Consider the following 22702-nt stretch of genomic DNA (forward strand, 5'->3'; position numbering starts at 1 on the left):
GGGCTCTTAGCATTCTCCCAGAACTGACAGTGGATCACTGTGCTGTGCCATGTGGTACCAGGTGAAGCCCCAGAGCACCTCAGTGTTGAGCTCCATGGAAAACACTAGGGTGGCCAGAGGCCTCAGGAAACAGACGACACCCACTGGAGATGTGCGAGGCAGCATGGCCACCACTGTCCATGGGATAGATTGAGGGACTGGGGCTGTCCACAGAGGAGCAGGCAGAGCTCTGGGGTGCAAGTGGGGGGAGAGGGTTTGTTGGGACACAGATCTGGGAGAACGTGGGCTGGAGTCACACGGGTGTGACAAGGCAGTGGGTGCTGGGGAAGCCCCAGTGGAGCCAGGCTGGACACAGGCACAGAGCAGGCAGATGTGGGCAGGGTGCAGGCAGTGGGCAAGCAGGGGGTGGGAGGGGACAGGCAGTGGGTGGGCAGTGGGCAGGGTGTGGGCAGTGGGGTGGGCAGTGGGGTGGGCAGTGGGGCGGGCAGGCTGCAGGTAGGGAGTGGGCAGTGAGAAGGAGTTGGCAGCCAGGGGGTGGGCAGGGCGTGGGGGGCGGGCAGGGTGTGGGCAGTAGGCAGTGGGCAGCGGACAATGGGCAGTGGGCAGTGGGCCGTGGGCAGTGGGCAGTGGGCAGTGTGTGGGCAGTGGGCAGTGTGTGGGCAGCGGACAATGGGCAGTGGGCAGTGGGCAGTGGGCAGTGGGCAGGGGGCAGTGTGTGGGCAGTGGGCAGTGTGTGGGCAGTGGGCAGTGGGCAGTGGGCAGTGTGTGGGCAGGGGGTAGTGTGTGGGCAGTGTGTGGGCAGTGGGCAGTGGGCAGTGGGCAGTGTGTGGGCAGTGGGCAGTGGGCAGTGGGCAGTGGGCAGTGGGCAGTGTGTGGGCAGTGGGCAGTGGGCAGTGTGTGGGCAGTGGGCAGTGGGCAGTGGGCAGTGGGCAGTGTGTGGGCAGTGTGTGGGCAGCGGGCAGTGTGTGGGCAGTGGGCAGTGTGTGGGCAGTGGGCAGTGGGCAGTGGGCAGTGTGTGGGCAGTGGGCAGTGTGTGGGCAGTGGGCAGTGGGCAGTGTGTGGGCAGTGGGCAGTGTGTGGGCAGTGGGCAGTGGGCAGTGGGCAGTGTGTGGGCAGTGGGCAGTGGGCAGTGTGTGGGCAGTGGGCAGTGTGTGGGCAGTGGGCAGTGGGCAGTGTGTGGGCAGTGGGCAGTGGGCAGTGGGCAGTGTGTGGGCAGTGGGCAGTGGGCAGTGGGCAGTGGGCAGTGGGCAGTGGGCAGTGTGTGGGCAGTGGGCAGTGTGTGGGCAGTGGGCAGTGGGCAGTGGGCAGTGGGCAGTGGGCAGTGGGCAGTGTGTGGGCAGTGGGCAGTGTGTGGGCAGTGGGCAGTGTGTGGGCAGTGGGCAGTGGGCAGTGGGCAGTGTGTGGGCAGTGGGCAGTGGGCAGTGTGTGGGCAGTGGGCAGTGGGCAGTGTGTGGGCAGTGGGCAGTGTGTGGGCAGTGGGCAGTGTGTGGGCAGTGGGCAGTGGGCAGTGTGTGGGCAGTGGGCAGTGGGCAGTGTGTGGGCAGTGGGCAGTGTGTGGGCAGTGGGCAGTGTGTGGGCAGTGGGCAGTGGGCAGTGTGTGGGCAGTGGGCAGTGTGTGGGCAGTGGGCAGTGGGCAGTGTGTGGGCAGTGGGCAGTGGGCAGTGGGCAGTGGGCAGTGGGCAGTGTGTGGGCAGTGGGCAGTGGGCAGTGTGTGGGCAGTGGGCAGTGGGCAGTGGGCAGTGTGTGGGCAGTGGGCAGTGGGCAGTGTGTGGGCAGTGGGCAGTGGGCAGTGGGCAGTGTGTGGGCAGTGTGTGGGCAGTGGGCAGTGTGTGGGCAGTGGGCAGTGGGCAGTGTGTGGGCAGTGGGCAGTGGGCAGTGTGTGGGCAGTGGGCAGTGTGTGGGCAGTGGGCAGTGGGCAGTGGGCAGTGTGTGGGCAGTGGGCAGTGGGCAGTGTGTGGGCAGTGGGCAGTGTGTGGGCAGTGGGCAGTGGGCAGTGTGTGGGCAGCGGGCAGTGCGCAGGGGCCGGGGGCGGGCAGGCCTGGGCAGCGGGCCGGGCCCGGCTTTGCCGCCGGCCGCCGCCAGGGGGCGGTCGCGCAGCGGTGCCGGCCGGGCCGCTCCGCCCGCGCTCGCTGCCGGTGCCCCCGGCGCTCCCGGTGCTCCCGGGCACGGGCATCGCCAGCCCACAAAGTCACGGGACGGCGATGTCCCGCGTGGGTGGCGTGGGGTCACCAACGCCATGCCCGTCCCTCCAGCCGGTGGGAACCGGGAGCGGCTGGCCGGCGGCGGGGGGATGGCGGGGGCCGGTGCTGACCTTGCCGGCGGCAGAGCGGGAGCGGGCAGCGCTCTAGGCAGAACCGGCGGAGCTGGAGCAGCCGCCCGTGGCGTGGCACCCATGGCCTGACCTTCCCAGGCACAGCTGTAGTGCCGGGAGGGCAGCTGGGGGGCCTGTATCCCCATCCCCACCCTGGTATAGTGTCACCGTTGTGTCACCATTGTGCCACGGTGGCTGCTCTTGCTGGTGATGGCATTCCCCGTGCCCATCCCGGCCCTCATCTGTGCTTCCTGCCACCATGGAGCCGAGTGCTGGTGGAGCGTGGGTCCTGCTGCTCAGAGGCAGAGTGGGGGTCCCAGGAGTGCCACGAGAGGGTGGTAGGACTTTGGGTGGTGTGGGATGTGCCGAGGGGGAATGGGACTGGAGCTGGCCTCTGGTATCCCCCTGGCATCTGGTGGAACTGGGGCGGCTCTCCAACAGGAGAGCTTTAGGAAGGGTGCCAGGGGGACTTCTGTGAAGAACCATGCTCTACTGGTGGGAAAAAGTTTCAGAGAATTGGGCTGTGGGGGAAACATGTGAGGTGGCTAGGCAAGGCCATGGCATGTGCCCTGGTCTTGTGCTGGCCTTCTGCCACCAACCAGCTGGCCCCAGCCACCCTGCAGCCCCAGGGACTGGCCCAACCCCATGGCAAACAGGGCTGAATTGGGCGAGCTGACCCTTGGACTGGGCAAGGAGGGACAGCCCCACAACCCAGGGCCGGTGATCACAGCGCCACCCTGGCTGTGCCTCACTTCTCCCATTGCGGACAGCCCCTCTGCTAGCACGGTGGGTGCTTATCCTGGTTTCTATCTCCTCCTCCTGGCACAACCCCTGCAGCCCCTGGGCTCACTCCTGGCTGTGAGGCAGGTGGGCAGTACCATTAGCCCCCTGGCAGCACCAGGCAGAGCGGTGCTCCGGCTCTGCTGGGTGGCAGAGGTCCCAGGGACAGGAGCACTGACTGGGGGTGCCGGGGGCTGGCTGCATGCCGGCAGTGGCAGGAGCCGGCTGGGGCTGTTTTCCTCTCTGTTTGCTCGGCCCTGGGGACGGCCAGCGATGCAGATCAAGGCCGGCGTCCTTCGGGCAACCAATTGTCGTACAGCTCAGAGGGGAGGGAGAGGGGCAGCTGCCCCTGGGCTTTCCTAACCCTGGAGAGGGCCACCATGCCCAGCCTGAAACAGCACTAGGTTTAGCCCACCCAAACACAAGGCTGGGTGGTGCCAGCAGGGACCCAGGGGTGCTTGCCAAGACCCAGCAGCCGGCGCTCCCCAGCTGCCCCCTGGCTGAGGCAGGAACCCCACATCCCACCACTGGGGCAGCTCAGGAGCCCCGGTGCTGCGGGGCATGGCAGCCTCAGTCCTGAGTGCCAACGCCTCCTTTTGTGCTTCTCTCGCTGATTCCTTCTCCCTGATGGACCATGAAAGGGCCTTTATCCCCTCTCCTCCTGGATCACACCCGACAGCAGCCTGTGGTGGACTGTCTAGCCCTGGGACTGACAGTCACCCCAGCCGGTGAGGGGGTTCAGGACAGCCCTACAGGTGCCTCTGCAGGGAGCCAGAGCAGACTGCCCTTTCACTGGGACTGCAGGGACCATATCTGCTCCTTGGTCAGCTCTGGACAGACCACAGCACCCTGGGGAGAGGAGGGACACGGCTGTGGCCACGTCTCCATTTTTGGCCCAGTTATAAATAACTCTAAACAAGGATGCTACAGTTGTCTGGGCTGAAAGGTGTCCCTGGTGCTCCCCTGCTCCCAGTCCCCAGCTCCCCAGCCATCTGCCACCCTGCTGCCCAGGCCCTGGGCAGTATGCCTGGCATCCCCCAGGGATCTCCCAGCCGGCTCCACACTCCCTGACAGCTTGCAGGAAGCGTGGAGATGAGCAGGAGAGCCCCTCCCCAGGGGCTAGAGACCCCCCAACACTGCCCCACATTTCCTTCCACTGCCCCATGCTGCACTGCTGGCATCACCTTTTGCCTCCTCAGAGGTTCTGGTAGCTGCCTGAGCTCCCTCCCTGTCCTCAAGTAGCCTGGGTGGCTGCAGTGTGGAATGCTGAGCTCCCTGAGGTATGGGGGACCCTGAGGCTTGGGCAGCTGATGGAAGGCAGCTCCCAGCCCGGAGAGATTCAGGCCCTGTGCACAGGGGAGGGTTCCCCTGTGAGCAGGGCTGCCCCTGCAGAGTGGAGCTGCATCACTGACCTGAGGGATAATTGCCAGATCATCCCTCCAGCGGCTGATGGCACCCAACATCTCTTTGCCCACTCAAGAGAAAATACTGCTGGCCCCGTGTATGGCTTTCCAGTGGGATGTGGGGAGCAGCAGAGCCCAGCAACTGGGGTCACTGGGGAAACAAGCCAAGACTCAGGGCAGCTGGGCACTGGGTGCTGGATGTTTTAGGAGCATCACGGCTACTTGGGTTTGTTTGGCTTGAAAGGCATTTGAGTTGCATTTAAAGGCATTCAAGCCCTTGCTAAATCCTTGCTTAATTACCTGAACAGCATTTAAGCCTTTGCTGCAGGATGGTCAACCCCCAGAAACAAAGCCCCTGGCCCTGGTGGGGCTGTGGGTGCTGCCAGTGGGGATGGTGGGGACATGGCTGTCCAGCGTGGGTGGCAGAGACGAGCAGGCTGCCAGCAGGTGCCAGCACCTCTGGAGGGAACTGAAGGGGCAGTCTTCCTATGCCAACAGGAACAGTTTATTCCCACACTTTATGGCTCAGGGCATCCTCCTGTCGACAAATGCTCCCAAGCAGCCATGGTGCTTGACGGGCTGGAGCTGGGGGATCCTGTGTAGGTCCCTCCAAACCCCTCAGTGGTACAGGGAGAAGCATCGGGGTTACCCTGGGGCTCGTCCTCCAGTCCTTGGTTCCCAGATTGTGGCTTGGCAGGGAGGCGATTGAGCGCAGAGATAACCCACCCTTCAGGTCTGCTGAGCAGTGCTTTGCTTCTGGCTTCTGTAAAGTTAATTGGTTTCGAGGTTCCAGGAACAAACGAAGGAGAAAAACCCACTCTCCGATGTGCGGGATCATTGAATGCTCTCTGGTGAGTTATAATTGCAAATCATGTTTTGAAATCACATTAACCAATTAGCCCGTGTTGTTGTTGTGCCCTGCCACATGACAGCATGTGCCGCGAGGGAGGCGGCGGTCAAGGGCGAGGGAGGGGGCCACCAGCTGCTCCCCACCACCTCTGTGTGCGGGCACAGGCTACCGGCACCAGGGTGCTTCTGTGGAGGGAGGGCTGGGGGGAGGAAGGCTCCAGCCCTAGACATGGCCTCGGGCAGGTGTCACTCTGGAGTCCACCCAGCCCATGCTGCTGGCCACAGGCATCCCTCTCCTCTTACAATCAGCATTCCTTTTGTGCCTCACTTGCTTCATGGTTATGGCGTCAAGAGGGCAGTGGGAGTTTTGAGCCCCTGTGTGTGCTGGCCTGTGTCTGGGGGATGCCCAGTGATGGGGACTAGAGGCACCCACTGGAATGTTCCTGGAAAGGGCTATCTCCCGGACACTTCTTGCTCGAGAGGTCACAGTGGTTGGGCTGCAAATCTCACCATTATCTCTGCCATATCTTCCTGCCATCTGGGCTCTGGGAACAGCGGGCAGTGGCAGGCAGCAGCAGGCAGCGAGCTCAGGGGCCGGGGAGGAAGCCGAGCATGACAAGGAGAGCGTGTCCTGGCCATAGATAGCACCCACTGCTTTGTGCCTGGGTCCTGGGCTGGCCTTGTCCGTGCTGCGACGTTTGAGGCCGAAGGTTTTATGGGTTCACTTTAATCTTTGATCTCGAAGCACGGCTGAAGGATAAGAAATAGGGCAGCTTTTGGCTGAGGGAAATGGTGAGAAGGCAAACCCCACGAGGGTGTGCTGAGGGCAAGGGCTCTGGCACAGCACATTGGTAAGGCTGCTGGAGAGATGAGCCGTGCTGTGCTCCCCTGAAGGCTCCTCACATACGGGAATCCAGCGTCAAACTTTCCAGCCAGCTGGAGAAAACCGCACGACTGCAATTTTGCAATCCACTAAAGCCCTGACACCACCAGAGCCATTGGTGAGACTGGCCAGAGCTGCACTGGGGAAGCACTGTTGACCAGAGGGCTCAGGGGTCGAGAGCAGGGTCTTAGCCCACCCCTCTCATGGCTCCTCTCTATGTTGCCAGCCTGGCTGCAGGAGCCTGCAGCTACTGTGTGCCTACTGCTGGGACACGCTTTAGGAGGTTCTGGGGATATCTTCACTCTCTTTTCCTCCTCTCCTCACTGCTTTGATTTTCTGCAAAGCTTCTGCTTGACACAGTGGAGCCCTTGTCCTCTGCCCACCTAGAAAGTGAAAACACCAGTGAGAGTGTCACATGCTGGACAAGAGAGGGGACAGTAAAAAGTGGACATGGCAGCATTTGTGCCAATAGCAGGGGAAGGGCATTTGGAGGCTGGGAAGGAGCAGACAGCCTCCAAATGACTTCCCACAGGTCCTCCAGCATGCTACCCCACAGCAGTCGCTGCACCCTGTGCCATGGGGCCACACTGCTGTCCCCATGCCCAGCACCTGTGCTGTGTTTGCTTACAGGGTGGAAGCTCTTGGCCGCCTTTTCCAACCCTGGTGAGACGTGTTGCCGCCCATCCCGGGACGTTTCTCCACAGGTGCCACGTGGCTGCACCCGCCTTCCCCAGAGCAGGGAAAGGGTTAAACTGATGGCTTGAGGCCAGCCATGCCCATCTTCTGGGTGCCTCTGGCTCCCCCGTCACACTGCCAAACCTGGCTGCCTCCAGTCCCCCGGCGTGCCAGCCAGCGCTGGTTCAGCACTTACGCATGCTGCTGTTATTAGAAATTAGTTAATGGATGTATGTCTCCAGCCAATGGAGAGCGGCAGTAACAGGAGCCGCGGGATTGCCGGGAGCGTGAGGGCAGAGCTGCCACTGAATATTTAACATCCCTCGATGGCCAGGCGAGAGAGAGGGTGCCTCTTCTCCCGATGGCGACGCTCACTGCTGGCTGGCAAAGCCGTTTCCTTCCCAGGCTGCCCGAGGCTTCGCAAGGATTTGTGAAAGATATGCATAACACAAATAAAACCTTCCAGCAGCGTGTGGAGCCATTCTGCCAATGCACAGCAGCTGGGAAGGGTTTGCAGCTCAGCATGGGAGGTGGGTGGATTCCCAAGCGTACACCCCCAAAATTTTTCTCTGAAGTAAAAGCTAGGCAGGACAGAGGAGCAGGAGGTACTTTAGGGGTGGCAGACCTTGTAAAGGTAGAGGGAATTTTTGGGGACACAACTGGTGACTCACCAGAGCTCATGGGCTCTCCCTAAAGCATGTGAGATGCACTTGGGAGAAATCTCCGCTTTGGGGAACTTTTATGGGGATTTGTGTCTTCATGAAAATAGACATCTCTCAGCTCAAGTGGGGAGGTTTGATGGAGACTGGAGGAGGGGGCTGGCCTGTCCCAGTTACTCCGGGTCTTGTTGGGATGATTCCACACGGGTTGTTTACGCCCAGTGTGCTGAGATGCTGGGGTGAGTACTGTGAGGGCAGCGGGCACCATGAGCAGGGCAGCCAGCTGGGCTGGCTTAACGTGGGAGCAACCTGAGCTTCCCAGGCCAGGGAGAGAATCTGACTGAAGGAGTGCTGCTGGGTGACCTGTCCCTGCCTAAGAGGGGGGGAAATGCTGTGCTCACACTCAGCACATACTGGATTTAACCCTTCAGGTAGATTAGAGCGACTGCTCCAGTTCTGCTTCTTTGGAAGCAGCCACTGGCCTCCGGCAGGAACCTCAGCTGCTGTAGGCAGGGATGCCCGGTGGGCTGTCAACACCTGGCAGGATAGGGATGCCCAGTACAGTGATCATGCCGTGAGGGGCACAGATATCGGTGCGGTCGCCGTGTGCGGTGCGTTGGGGATGCTTTGTGACGTACCTATTCCAGATAGGGCAGCGCTGCCGGGACACTGATGCCCAGAGGGGGATGATGCCTGGGGGGGGGGGGTGATTCACTTGCAGGAGGTGATGCCCGGTGGGACGGCGATGCCCAGTGGGCGGCTGTGCCCGAGGAGCAGTGGTCCCGCCGGAGCGGGGCGGGGCGGGGCGGGGCAGGGGTCGGTCGATGCAGGGCGGTCGCTCCACCCGCTCCCAGTGCTCCTCCTGCGCCCCGGCAGAGAGCAGATTGGGAGCCTTTGCGCTGGGGGCGGGCTCGGGTCTGGTTTAATCTCCAGCTCCGCCGGGATTACGGTCGCAGGATAGTCTCTAATCCGCGGCACTGGCCACCGGGGGCTGCTTGCCCCAGCCCGCAGAAGAGGCACCGCGGAGAGGGGGCAGGTAGGTCTCTCCAGTCTCCCCGGCTGCTCGCACTCCCAGGCTCGCTTTTCTGTAAAGCTCTGTGGTTGGAGGCTGCCGGACACTCGGACCCCTCACCTCCCCTAATTCTCCTCCGCACCCCATGCAGTCCTTTCCGACCCCTCTTTCGCCGGCCCCGCTTTCCTCTCACAGCCCGGCTCTCTCTCTCTCCTCCGTTTCCTTCTCCTCCTCCCGGCGCCGGGCAGCACCGGGAAGGCTCCGGGGCCCGGCAGCTCTGGCAGGTGCTAGCGCCCCGGGGCTGTTTGCTTTGCTGCACTCCTGCCACTTCCCAGCGGCTGGCACCTTCCCACGGGTAGGTGACAGATCCCGCGAGCGCAGGGGGAGGCAGAGCCCTGCCGTACCCTGGGTACCCCAACGCCCCGACGCTGCTCCTGCCCGGATCGCGGTGCTGGGGGCTTCGGCATGCATCGTTCCACTGATACTCATAGTGACATCAACCCCCAAACTCCCTTTACTTTCCCTTTTTTCTGCTTTAATTTTTAATCGCCCGTGGGAATGACATATGTTTCTGAAGGCTGGAAGCGGCTGTGGCCAGGATCGGGTGTCAGGGTGCCGGGGTGCCGGGCCGGGGGGCACGGGCAGGGAGAGCGATGCCAGCCGTCATGGGCACTGGGTCTGGCTGGGACCTGCGTGCGGTGATTCCATAGGCTGTGGTATTAATAGAGCCTGGCTGCCCGGGACAGCAGCGTGGAAAGCCGGGCAGCACATTGCGTTCCTGTTGGCCACGCGTGTCCTGTGCCAGCCGGCGTGGTGGCCCTCTCTGCCGTGTCAGCTGTGAAAGTTCCACTGGAGAGAAATCGTCCCCAAGGGAAACTGAACCACAGCAGGCGGTTGCTGAACTTGAGGCCCCCAAGCCGTGCGGTGGCACGGGTGAGACCGGGGACCTGGCAAGTCCCCAACAGGTGGGATGGCAGGAAAGCAGAACCCTGACTGGCTGCGGAGGGCATGGCTGTGCTGAGCTGACACGGAGGAGATGGGGAATTTTCCACTGGTGTTTGGACCAGGCCCAAGATTAGGTGTTAGACCTGCCTGGTCCCTGTGGCTTCAAGGGGGTACCCCAGAGAAAGGCGTCTGTGCCTCGCAACACTGCCCTGTCTCTCAGAACAGAGCACCGGTGTGCCGTGGCTCTGGTGGCCAGGGATGCTAAGGAGCAGCGGGACACTCCATTCCACTCAGGGGTGGCATGGGGGTGCTGGCACTGCGGGGACCCTGGCTGAGGCGCAAAGGGCCCCACAGCACCCGGCCGTGCTGCAGCTGTAATCACACGCCGGGGCTGCGGCCACGGCAAACAAACAAGCGCCGGCAGAGCCTATTTTCCTTGGCGCATGGGGACGGGGGGAAGGAGCGGAATCCCACGGGCTCCTTTGGAAGTGCAACCCTTGAGAAAACAGAGGCGGGTTGGGGACAGAACAGACCCCCATGCCCTCGGCTCTCCTCGCCGCGTGGGTCTCAGCCGCCGCATGCCTCCCCAGCTGCTGACGCAGGTCTGGGACTGGCTGGGTCCCCCATGCCAGCGGGGCACAGCCAGCCCGGTCCTGCTGTCCCTGTGGAGCAAATGTCCGGCTGGTCCAATGGTGAGAGTGGCATGGCCAGGCACAGTGGTGGTGCCACGGGGCTTGGGCGAATCATGGCTCCTGATTGTTACAGGGGGCTGTGCTGGGGGTGCCGGAGGTACATGGAGCTGTGGCTGAGGCCAGTCCTTCCTGATGTCCCCAGCCCTGCCAGCAGCAAATGGCACCTTGGAATTTTTGCTATTGACCCGTCTGTGTCATCCCATTAAGGCCAGTTGTGTTTTGGGGAGTGTGAATTCTGGGAAAGCATCTTGCTTCCAAGACAAAACAAAACTCCAGAGGTGGGGTAGAAAACTTGGCATGTCCTTTTCCAGGCCATGTCTGTCCATCAATCTCTGCAGTGCCATTACCTGTGTCACCACCTTCCCTGGGTGGCCCTGTGTTCTCAGAGGGCAGTGCTTGAAGTTCAAAGCAAAGCTCATCATACAGCCTAGCAGTGCCTGAGATGCTTTGGGCTCAAACTGGTGTCTCACTCAGCCTCCCCAAGAGCCACACTGAGTGCCATCGGCTTCGTGCTGTGCCCATCCTGTCCCCATCCCCATGCTGCCAGCTGCATCTGCCACCTGACCTTGTACCACATGGACTCAAGCTGGCAGGTGACAGCCACAGCCTGGGCTGTCCCAGGGCTGGACATGACTCCCCTTGCCTGGCCTCAGCTTCCTCACTGCTTTTCCCAGCTTGCCTCGGTACTGGTGCTTGGATGTTGGAGGATGTGGCAGGATGGTGATGGCTGATACCTACAGCCATCCTGGGTTGTGTGCCTGGCAGGTGATGCCGTGGCTGAGCTGCACCATGGCTCTGGCAGTGGAAAACCCTCAACATGGCCTCACCATGATGTTTGGCTCCACCACTCCCTTCCCTGAACTGTCTTTCCCCTCCCTGGTGTGTCCCAGACCCCATTCCCAGGCTCAGGTACAGCTGTCCCCCAACACTTGTGCTCAGAGGTAAGGCCCTGGATGGACACCACTGTCTACACGGTGCAACAGAGATGGTCAGAAGTGCCCAGGCAAGTGTTGGTGCTGCCAGAGCCCTGCTAGTCAGGACAGCAGCTTTAAGAGCCACTTGTTTCTACTTGCTACTGCCAATCCTGCCCTGGCTGGAGCACTAGGGAAGTTGCCTGACCCGAGGCTGAGCCATGGTGTGGTTTTTGGGGCTGAAAGAGGAGATGTGAGCCCAGGAGCGATGCCTACTCTACCCAGTTTGTGCTGGGGGCATAAGTGGGGCTGGCTGGCATGACCGGCTGGTGGGGCTGTCATCTCCAGAGGATCTCAGGTGGAGCTATTGCAGGAGAATCTCCCGCAGATCTGTTTGGGGAAGGTCTACAGCAGGGCTATCCAGAGAGGTTCTCCAGCCATGCACCATGCAGGTTGCCTCGAGGTCTCCTTTCCCACAGCTGCTGGGGATCCCATGCCCACGTGGGCGCCCCCCAGAACCTTTGCTCCAAAGGTGAGGTGCCTGGCCATTCCTTGAATGGATGGATTTGCCCCTTTGGGTGCCCCTTTCCTCTGGGGGAGGTGGCATCCTGGCACTGCCTTTGCTTAGCTGGGAAGTGGGGGATGGAACACCACAGGTTAAAACCAGGTTTGTGTTGCTAATTTTAGGAAGACAGGCTGGAGGAAAGCTTTGCCTGTGTGTGCTTCAGGGGAAGGGCAGACCTACTGCCAGGGCAGCCGTGGAGGGGGGTTCTCTGTGGAAGGCAAGGAGAGGGGGCTTTCTCTGCTGTGTGCCCTGCTGGGGTCCATTTCCCTGGTAGGGGTTGCCCAGGGACTGCCCAGGTTTGGGCTGTTGCCCAGCTGTGCCTGTGTGCCCACACAGCCCTGTGCCCACAGCAGTGCCAGAGGCTGACCAGGGACCCCAGGCTGGGGCCACCCTGGGCCCAGCAGGCATGCTGGGGGGCTGAGGCAGTGAGGGGAACATGACTGGCATCCCTGCTCACTTGCCCTTGCTGCCCATCTCTCTGGCAGGGCTCGGTCATCAGCACAGCCTCAGGGAATATGAGACCTGTGTGCCCAGCTCCACTGAAACCCGAACGGCCACCTGGGCAGGCGGGCACAGGCGGGGGGGCTGCCATCCCCCTGGCACACACGGGCAGCAGTGGGATACCTGGCTGCCAGCACGCAGGCCGGCAGCTGCGGCAGGCTTGGCGCTAAAGCCGGATTACCACCCGGAATAGTCCCACGGCTCCAGCTGGGCCGGATTAACAAGGATTCATCTACAAGGGAGAGGAGATGGGGAGGGAGTCTCTGCCCTGTGGGGGTCCCCGACCTGGGGGAGCACTCACCTGCTGCCAGGGAGACCCTGTGTCTTCGCTCTGCACAGGTGGGAGGAGAGGGTGCTCACAGATGGGTGTTGCGGGCTGTGGGGACACGGCCCCCCAGGCTGGTGCTGCCTGGCACAGGCACGGCTGGCAGGCACTGGCTGCCTGTCCCCACGTGTGCTGCACTGCCACCGCTGCACTGCCACCGCTGCACTGCCACCGGCACCGCGTGCGCTGCTGGGGACTGTGCCGGGCCGGGGCTTGACCGAGGGAACTGGCACAGTGCAGGAGCCAGGCTTGCCCAGCGTAATACACATCCTGCTGGCCACGTTGCCAGATGCAATGGACCTCCCATCCAACATATCTGCTGGCATTGCCGACAGAACTCCCTGCCCGACCCCCCGGCTCCCGCCCGTGCCTTCCTCCCGCTGGGATTTTCCACCTTTTAAATAAAGTGCGTGGAAGCAAGATGTGAGGCAGAGAGAGGGATGCAGTCCCTTCCAGGACTGAAACCCTCACCATGGTGCCCTGGTCCCCGAGGAAGGCTGGCCAGGGGCCGAGGTGAGCCCAGGACGGCCCGTCTGCCAGAGCAGGGCAGGGATTTGGGAGCCCTGCCGCCCCACACACGTATCCCCATCGCAGCGAGGGCGGGCAGGCGTCTGTGCTGGCCGGGACGCAGCGCGCGAGACCAAACGCAGCCTCCCCTGGAGCGCAGACGTGGCCGGCGGGACGGTACGTGCCGTCCCACGCATCCAGCTCCGTGTTCCATCTGCAGGGGCTGCGGGACGGCACCGGGACCCAGCTCAGGCTGCCTGCCCACACCGCAGTTTTGGTGGGGTGTCACCAAGCACTGGGACAGCCGGAGCAGCCTGGGAGAGGTGGGAGGTCTGGCTGCAGCGGGGCTGTCGCTGTCCTTGTGTCCCAGAGCCTGGCAGGCAGCGGAGAGGCGCGTGTCAGGAAATCGATGCAGCTTGCTCAGCACCCCCAGGAACGAGGCCCTGGGTGCCACAGCGGGGGGGTTCTGTGCCCACACCTGTGGCCAGGTCCACACCATCAGGCTGGCCGAGTGGGTGCTGGGGCTGCTGGTCAGGAGTGAGATGATGCCAGGCAGCATGTGGGCTACCCAACAAGGCAGTGAAGATGGCAACATCCCATCTGCATGGCAGCACCCTGAGGGGAGAGATCCCTGAGGAGATGCTCTTTGCCCAGAGCAGAGGGTTCCCAACTAAGGTGGGCACACAATGAGGCAGTGAACCCACCAACCCCACCTGGAGGGGAACCAAGCCACCCCTTCTGGGCCACCCGTCACTCTGTATTTGTTGTTCTGCCTTATCGCAAGGCAAACAGCAGCAGGCAGGGCTCACACTGCCTGATCGAATCGTCTCATGCTCCCTCCTCTTTCATCTCCTCCCTTGCCCTGGCTACTGCCACCAGGAGAGCCTGGCTGAGGGGCAAAGGCCAGGGCCAGCTGGGGAAGTGGCAGTGAGTGGTGCTGGGCCTGTGCCAGGGCTGTGCCAAGGCTGTGCCAGGGCTGCCCGGCAGGAGGAAGCGTCTGGGTGGCAGCACGAAGCCTGGTGCATGCTGAATGAGTTCGGCCGGGCCGCTTGCTATTCCGAGAGACGCTTGGGGGAAGAAGCTGGTATTTCCTGAGCTGCCCAGAGAGGTGTAATTATAACCTGGGAGAAGAAAGGGGCTGCAGATGAGAGTGCCCAGCCTTCCTGGCGCCCGTGGGGGAGCGGGCAGGGGAGTGGGCAGATCCTGCCTGCCACCAGCGGGATGCGGTGAAGCCCTGCCCACAGGCAGCCCTGCGGCACTGGGGGGGCTTAGGGAGGTGATGGAACATCACAGATCTGGTGCACCCCCTCAAACCCATACTGGGTGAGTGGTGGGTTTAGTGATGCCTGCCTGTGGTGGTGGGAAGGCGCAGAGTTAACGGTGGCTTTTGGACGTGCTGGCAGCCTTGTTCATGCCTGGATCCATCCCAAGCGGAGGCCTAGTGGAGGGGATAAATCATCACCCAGAGCCCGCCCTGCGCTTCCCTCTCATCCCCCGCAAGGCTGAACCTTCTCATTTTTGTCCCTGCTGGCCTGTGTCCTGCCTCAGCTTCCCCACCTGGCTGGGTGCTGCAGGTAGGGTGGCCCAAATATGTGCCCACCACCCTGGGCCAACCACAGGGGCTCGGCCCCCCTGGCAGTGCCAGTAGCGAGTGTGTGGCCTGGGATGACCCTGCCAGGTCTTTGTGGCCTGGATGGGCAGGGACAAGCAGGGCAGCAGCTCAGGAGACCGGAGGTGCTGGCACCCACACCCTGCCGTGTCATCCTTCCCTCGCGTGCCAGGAGGACTGCTGGACCCGACTGTGCTGTGGGAAGGCTCCTCAAATTTCTGGGGACACAGATACCCTGGGAGCATAAAGATGGGCATGTCCCCTGCTCACCCCATGGCGACCCCAGGCAGCAGGGTGGTGGGGCAGCAGCATCCTCCCGGGACTGGGGACCATGCTGCATCCCAGCCAGGCCTAACCTCCAGCTGGGTGGCACGGGCCCTTGATTAGACATAGCCCCAGCATGGAGCACCCTGGCCAGCCGGACAAGACCCCAGCCCCTCGGGGCAGTGGGGGGTGGCGGGACCCTGCCCCGGCTGCCAGCCTGCCCCAGAAAGCCACCCTGTGCCGTTTCCCAGCGGGGCGGGGAGGGCCGGGGCTCGCACAGAGGCGGCTTTGTGCGGCGTGCCAAGGCGTCCCGCGCTCGGCAGCCCGGCCGCCTTCCCCTGCCAAGGAGCTGTCTCCCGGCCCCGCGCTCTTTCCTGCTCCGTTTGTCCAGCCCTGACGTGCCCCCGAGCCCCCCGCCTTGGCACCCCGGCAGCGGCGGGACGTGGGTGAGCCCTTCGCGCCGGGCAGCACCACGGGCTTTACATAACGGCGGCTGGGGGTCCCTGAGCTCCCTACCCTGCCTCAGCCGCCCTCCCAAACATCCCCACTCGCCTGCTGGCACCCGTCTCCAGGAGGGGAAACTGAGTCATTGAGCCGAGAGCTGCGGGCAGGGGAGTGGAGGTGGGCAGGCGTTGTGGATGGGGACTCTGGGGCTCGGCAGTGCTGTGCTCTGAGCAAGGGGATGGGGTGGGCTGTGGGATGTCTGGCTGGGCGAGGGGGCAGTCCCACGTTGGGACTCTGGGGGGATATTGGAGCTGGGGCTGAGTTCCATGGGACATTGTGTGCTGAGCGGGCAGAGGGGAGAAGCACACCACTGTGATGCCTGGCTCAGTGACCCTCTCATCCCCGGGCACCCATCCCTGCTGTGCCACCAGTGCTGGTGCTGAGTCCAGCTCCAGTGTCCCTGGTGGAGGCAGGACTTGTAAGACTCCAGGCCAGCCCCTCTGGTGCTCCTGCCCAGAGCTGGACCTCTGTTGCCTCCCTCTTGCAGAGCCTGAGTAAAGCCCATAGCAAGCCCAGCCGTCTCCCAGCCATGGATACCACGGATGTGCCCCTCCAGGCCGAGATGGTGGAGCTGGTGCCCAATGGGAAGCACACGGCTGCTCTCACTGCCTCCACTGTCCCCTCACTGGCAGGTGACAGGTAGGGGCCTCAGGGCAAGCAGCGGTGCCAGGGGCTTGGGGGGTCCTCTGAGCTGCTCCCTGCCCTTAAGATACTAGCCAGTGCTGATGGTCCCTGCTTCTGCTTTGGCTTCACTCCTCTCCCTCCATGGACAGATTTGAAGAGAACCAGACTGGTGTGGCAGAGATGGAGGAGTTCCTGCCCCACAGTGCCGAGAAGAAGCAGACACACTTCACTGATGTAAGTAGCAGCATGGGCACAGTGGTGGGGGTGGAACAGGGCAAGCTCCCAGTGTGTCTGGTGCATCCCCTCCCTCCTGTGTCCTGTGAACAGTTTGAAGGGAAGACGTCTTTTGGGATGTCCGTCTTCAATCTGAGCAATGCCATCATGGGCAGCGGCATCCTGGGGCTGGCCTATGCCATGGCCAACACCGGCATCATCCTCTTCCTGTGAGTGCCATGGGGGTATGGGGGTGGGGGGATGTTCACGTGTGGGGGGCTTCTCCAAGGGGATTGGTGGGCACAGGCAAGAAAGAAGTCTCTGACTTGGGGTGATGCAGGAACCAGTGTCCTGCTGGCTGAGCAATGACCATTGCTGGCATAAGTCTACCTGCTCTCCTGAGTGCTGTGCCCCACTTCGGGGGAGGAGGAGGAGGGTGAAGGCTTGCTTTCCTTACTACAAAGTCAGATTTACAAAAATAGCTTGAAGGACAAGAGTGATTGCTCCTTTTGGGTGTGGAGACATGGACTGAATCTGCCCATGGGCGCCCAGCTGGCGCTGAGGCAAGGGGGTGGTATCCTGCCAGGACAGCTGCCCACAGGCAGAGCACTCCTGCGTGGGGTTTGCCCCACAGCCATGTCTGAGCCCTGTGCTGTGACCCACTGGTAACCGTGCTGTCCTCCTGCAGCTTCCTCCTCACAGCGGTGGCCCTGCTCTCCAGCTACTCCATCCACTTGCTGCTCAAGTCCTCGGGCATTGTGGGTAAGTGCCAAGTCCTCAGCAGGGCCGTGCCAGGGGATCCCATCCTGACTCTCACCCACCACCGCTCCCCGTCCCACAGGCATTCGCGCCTATGAGCAGCTGGGCTACCGAGCCTTCGGCACGCCGGGGAAGCTGGCCGCAGCCATCGCCATCACGCTGCAGAACATCGGAGGTGAGGATGGCACTGGGGGGACCCGTCTGGGCTGGGGACAGGGGATGGGACCAGAGAACACCAGTGCAGCAAGACCTCGTTCTGCCCTGCAGCCATGTCCAGCTACCTGTACATTGTCAAATCTGAAGTGCCTCTGGTCATCCAGACCTTCCTGAACCTGGAGGAGAAGACCACGTGAGTGCCTCCAGCCCACGCTGCCTGCGTGCCTTCTCTGGGCAGGCGCCGGGGCCCTGGCTCCAGCTGTGCAGCCCATGGCAGGGATTTACTATCATTAAGCCACTACTATTTTTGATAACTGTCAGTGCTGAATAAGCCCCTGGGTGAGATTAAACTGAGCTGAACTTCCAATCCCTGCTCCTCACATCCCCTTGGGATGAGGCTTTCCTCCTTGAGCAGAACCTGGGGCTGCAGGGTGGGGGTCTGGTTGGGTATAGGTCCCCCCACCCCATGCCCACATCCCCACTAGCAACTCTAGCCCTTGTGGGTGCACCACTGCCGGGGTAGGCGGAACCCTAGCTCAAGGGCCCCCAGGGATGCTGGCCTCAGGGGTCCCCAAGGATGCTGTCTCAGGAGTTCCCAGGGATGTTAGCAGAGGAGGAATGCCAGCCTCAGGGGACACCAGTGCCCCTGAGATTTTCCAGCTTAAGGGTCCCTGGAATAGCAGACAGCCCCCACAGTGGCTGCCTCTGCCCCCTGTGCAACAGCAGAGTGGGGCGGTGAGCAGGCCCTCTGCTTCCAGGGACTGGTACATGAATGGGAACTACCTGGTGATCCTGGTTTCTGTCACCATCATCCTGCCCCTGGCCCTCATGAAGCAGCTGGGTAAGTCAGGGAGATGCTACCCATGGCACTGGGTCTCCCACGGGGTGATGATGCCAGCCTGGATGTGCTGGGCAAGGAGGGGACACTTAGCCAGTGCAAGGGTCCCGCCCGCACCCACCAGCCACTCTCCTCCCTCCCCAGGCTACCTTGGCTACGCCAGCGGCTTCTCCCTCAGCTGTATGGTCTTCTTCCTCATCTCGGTGAGCACCCGCTGGCACATGCCGGTGCCTTGGGGTGCCAAGCATCCCTCCTGCCAGGGTGTGAGGCTGGGCTGGTTGCTGTGGGGACAGCAGAGGCAGCAGGGACAGCGGATGCTCGGGGCTGCAGACGCTGTGGCAGGGCTGTCAAGCTGCTGGGTTATTTTTGGCTGAAGGAACCGAATGTTGTGGAAAGGGAGAGGGGGAAGGTGCTGGAGGGGCATCTGCACATGTGGCCCCTCCACGTGCTGCTGCCTCGCTCTGTCCTGCTGCTCAGCCCCACAGGGACAGGTTGGAGGAGCAGCATGTCCACAGGGCAGCACTAACAAAGGGTGTCCCTAGGAGGGGCTCCAGCAGGGTCACTCTCCTGCTGGGCATGGTGCTGGTGTGGGCAATGTGTGGTGGGAGTTGGGGGCACCAAGAACTGACTGGCTCCATGTCCCCTCCATCCCAGGTCATCTACAAGAAGTTCCAGATCCCCTGCCCACTTCCGGAGCAGGAGGGGAACATCACGGGCATCCTCAATGTCACCACTGTCAGCACTAGTGACTACCAGAATGGCTACACAGTCCTCCAGGACCCCGAGCAGGACACTTGCACACCCAGCTTTTTTACCCTGAACTCACAGGTAAGGACCTGGGATGCACCCCTGAGGCTCTGGGTGAGCCCCCACCCTGTGCACCCAATGAAGATGGGTGGTCCTGGCGCTGGCAGCACCTGCCACTGGGCCCCCAGCAGTCAGTCATCCTCCTCTTGCACAGACAGCATACACCATCCCCATCATGGCCTTCGCCTTCGTCTGCCACCCCGAGGTCCTGCCCATCTACACCGAGCTGAAGGAGTGAGTCCTGGGTGGGGGCACCCACGGGGAGGGGTGGGCTTCATCCGGCGCCCACCCAAAGGCAGTGCTGTCCATGTGTGGGACCTGCACCGGGGCATCATGGGGAGGGGGGTGATGTGACCCTGGGCTGGGTGAGTGGGTGGGTGGATGGTGGCTGATAGGACCTGGGATGGGTGATATCAGTCTCAGGAGGTGGGTGATACAACCTGGGGTAGGTGGGCAGGGGGGTGGTAGGCAATATCGCCCCTGTGAGATCGGTGATATAACCCTGGGTGCGTGCTATGACCCCTGGGAGGTGTGTGATGTGACTCACAATGGGTGCAGGGATAGTATGACCCTTGGGAGGTGGGTGCCATGATCCAGGGGTGGTGGTGTGACCCCTGGGATGTGGGTGCTGTGACCCAGAGAGGGTGGGTGGCTAGTTGGTACCACCTTGCCCAAGAAGGGGGACGCAGCCCTTTTCCGCAGATCCCCCACACACCCCAGAGTGTTTTGGCATCACCCCTCCTCACTGGGTGGGTGCCACGGGGCTGTGCTGAGCCCACCATGTCCTGCAGCCCCTCCAAGAAGAAGATGCAGTGCATCTCCAACATCTCCATCATGGTCATGTACCTCATGTACTTCTTGGCTGCCCTCTTTGGCTATCTCACGTTTTATGGTGAGCCCTTGGGGAGGGGACTGGGGCTGGCACACCTGTGCCAGGGGGGTGATGGTGCTGGGGCTCACCCAGGGGCTCCTTGATGATGTTCACAGATCGTGTGGAGTCAGAGCTGCTGCACACGTACAACAAGGTGGACCCCTTTGATGTGCTCATCCTGTGTGTGCGTGTGGCTGTGCTGACGGCTGTCACCCTCACTGTCCCCATTGTCCTCTTCCCGGTGAGTGGCTGCACAGGAATGCCAGGTGGCTTCAGCACCAGGCTTTGAGAAGGGAAACTGAGGCAGTGATGAAGACAGGGATTGGGGAACAGGGCATTCTGGGTACCAGGAACAGGGCTGGGGCAGAGGCAGGGGTGATGGGGCAGAGTCAGGGCCACAGGGACAAGGCTGTGAAGGGGTGACAGGAACCAGTGGGGCATCAGAGTCAGAGCTTGGGAAGGGAAAGGGGTTATCATGACCTGCAGGGCCATAGGGATAGGGCTAGAGTAGGGGTGATGGGGAGCAGCAGGGCTGCAGTGACAGGGTATGGGTCCTGGCTCCAAGGATGGAGTGTGATACCCTGTCCCTGTCCCAGGTGCGTCGGGCCATCCAGCAGATGCTGTTCCAAGGGAAGGACTTCAGCTGGATCCGCCACATTGCCATTGCTGTGATCCTGCTGACGTTCATCAACCTCCTCGTCATCTTTGCCCCCTCCATTCTCGGCATCTTCGGCTTGATTGGTGGGTGGCAACACCCTGCTCCTGTCCCTCCTTGATTGCGGGGTGTTGCAGCAGCATGCCAGCCCGTCCTGACTGGTGCTCAACTTTGACTGACCCTCCCATGCCTCAGTTTCCCCTTCTCACCATGCCAGGACCAGGTGGTTCCATAGATTGCCCATCCCATCGCTGTCCTGGCAGGCTGGTTCCCACAGCGCAGTGCCGGCACTGCTCTTCCCCTGCGTGTTTCCCTTGATCGCCCAGCCAGGCTCCCCCTGCTCAGCACTCAGCTCGATGCCAGGGCCTGGGCTGCGGGAGGGGTGTGGGGACAGTGCCAGCACACTGCGTCCCTGGGTTCCTGGAAGGCTTTGCCAGGACTGGGAGGGGGGGGGGGCAAGGAGGGGGTGGGGATAGACAGGACCTGTCCTGGCAGTGGGGCTGGCAGAGCTGAGCTGCAGGGTGGCAGGCCCCTGCTCACTCTGTCCCTGTCTTCTTCAGGTGCCACGTCTGCTCCCTGCCTCATCTTCATCTTCCCAGCCATCTTCTACATCCGTATCATGCCCAAGGACAAGGAGCCACTGCGCTCCACCCCCAAAATATTGGTAAGCATGGGCAGGGGTACAAGCGTGGGGACAAGCATGGGTTCTGAGGCTGGCTGGGAACCCTGTTGCCCTGGCCATCCCTGAGTCCCTTCCTTGTCCCCACAGGCTGCCTGCTTTGCTCTCCTCGGGGTGGTCTTCATGATCATGAGCTTGAGCTTCATCATCATCGACTGGGCCACGGGTGGGGGGAAGAGCGGCGGCAGCCACTAGCCACTACTGGGTGCCCAAGCCAACCTCCCCCCCACCCGCCCGTGCCCCAGGGAGAGCCGACCCTGGGCTCAGCCCCCATGCTGCAGCCCCACCAGGATTCCCTGGGGACTTCCGCTGTTGCTGCCCATCACCTGTGGTGATGGTGAGAGGGCATGAGCCATGGCAGGCATGGAGACTCCTCAACCTGTGTCCGGGATGGGGCAGTGAGCCCGGGGCAGGTCCTGTGCCCCCCAGCCACTCCAGCGGGCACCCTCCCTGCTCTGCGCCTCAGTTTCCTCATCTGTAAAATGGGGAAAATAATACTGCCCTACCTCACCCGGAGCTGGCTGTCAGGTGGAGCTCTTCTGCACCCCGAGAGCCACCAGCAGCAGGCACTGCCAGGGGCGCAGGGCACTGCCTGCCGTGGGGACCGAGGACTGGGCACTTCCCTGGCCTCGCCCAGATAGCATCAAGAGCCTGATGAACAGTGTCCATGGGGGCTGGAATCCAGCAGGGCGGTCGGACCTGTGACAGCACCTGTGCCCAAGCCACCCGCCCTCTCCCCTGCCATCCCCCCATCCCCAAAGAGAAGCCACCCACTGCCCTGGGCACCCCAGACCCTGTGGACAAGTGTGGTCCTCATGCTGTGGCTGGTGGTACCCAGCCTGCTGCTCCTGAGCCTGCCAGGGGAACTGCTGGCTCCTGGTGCCTGCGGATGGGAGCCTGCTGACCCCTAGGCCATGGATGGGGGGGGACCAGCTGCATTGCTCCAGGGAGGTGGCATGCACGCCATGGACTTTGCATCTGGCATCCTGCCCATGCAGCAGCTCGGCTGCTGGGGGCCTGATGCACCCAAGGGGCATGAGGGGGGCTTGGGGGGGGGGCTGGGGGCAGCACTCACTGGGGGCAAGCTCAGAGCTCTGGAGGCACCCCTTGTCTGCATGCCCAGATGCCAGGGTGATGGGCACCCCAGGGTGATGGGCACCCCAGCAACCCAAGCTGTCCCTGCTTGCCTCACACCCTGGGCCAGCACTCAGACCCCTACAGCCCTCACCCATCCATCCACCCATCCATGCCGCTGAGATGCCCCAAACCATGCCAAAACCCGGAGAGCGGCTCTCCACCCCCCACCTCCCCTCCCTGTACGGAGGGCAGCCCGGCAGGGTGGGCAGCACAGGGTTGGGGGGGTCTGTCCTGCGGCAAAGTACATAAGAGACGTATTTTTTTATGTGGCGGTGGAGGCTGGGATGCTTTTTATAAATACTGTACATAAGAGTAGATCTTTTTTAACGTGTTGTGTTGCTCTGGGTAGCTCTGTATAATGTACATATCATATGGGGGGCATCGCCGTGGACTCTCACCATCGCCCCGGGTCTGCCGCTGTTCCTGTCACCAGCCTGGCTGCCCCAGGGCCACCCCTGACACTTGTAAATTATTGGTGGGGGTGATACTGGCGGTGGCAGGAGGCCAGAGGTGAGAATAAAGATGTGAATGTGCCCAGGTCTCGGGCATCACTGGGGCGGGTGAGGTG

The 22702-nt window shown here is 62.3% G+C and overlaps 1 protein-coding gene across 1 annotated transcript; it reads left to right on the forward strand.

Moving 5' to 3' along the window:
- Window positions 1-8437: 8437 nt before the first annotated feature.
- Window positions 8438-22667, forward strand: SLC38A3 (solute carrier family 38 member 3). The gene is made up of 16 exons (XM_053953861.1): window positions 8438-8596; window positions 15883-16034; window positions 16169-16253; window positions 16347-16462; window positions 16921-16994; window positions 17074-17166; window positions 17259-17340; window positions 17906-17988; window positions 18130-18188; window positions 18640-18813; window positions 18947-19026; window positions 19584-19684; window positions 19780-19904; window positions 20260-20404; window positions 20879-20982; window positions 21088-22667. Exons 2-16 carry the CDS (start codon window positions 15925-15927, stop codon window positions 21190-21192), a joined length of 1536 nt encoding a protein of 511 aa, XP_053809836.1. The 5' UTR covers window positions 8438-8596; window positions 15883-15924; the 3' UTR covers window positions 21193-22667.
- The last annotated feature ends 35 nt before the right edge of the window (window positions 22668-22702 follow it).

This window comes from Vidua chalybeata, chromosome 12 (genome assembly GCF_026979565.1).
Source record: "Vidua chalybeata isolate OUT-0048 chromosome 12, bVidCha1 merged haplotype, whole genome shotgun sequence".
NCBI lineage: Eukaryota > Metazoa > Chordata > Aves > Passeriformes > Viduidae > Vidua > Vidua chalybeata.

Excerpts from the sequence above, each read along its gene's own strand:
- SLC38A3 (XM_053953861.1), top strand. The coding sequence starts at position 15,925 with ATGGATACCACGGATGTGCCCCTCCAGGCCGAGATGGTGGAGCTGGTG. Across the intron at positions 16,995-17,073 it reads CAAGTCCTCGGGCATTGTGG|GCATTCGCGCCTATGAGCAG; the intron begins GTAAGTGCCAAG and ends CCCGTCCCACAG. Across the intron at positions 19,685-19,779 it reads TGGCTATCTCACGTTTTATG|ATCGTGTGGAGTCAGAGCTG; the intron begins GTGAGCCCTTGG and ends TGATGTTCACAG.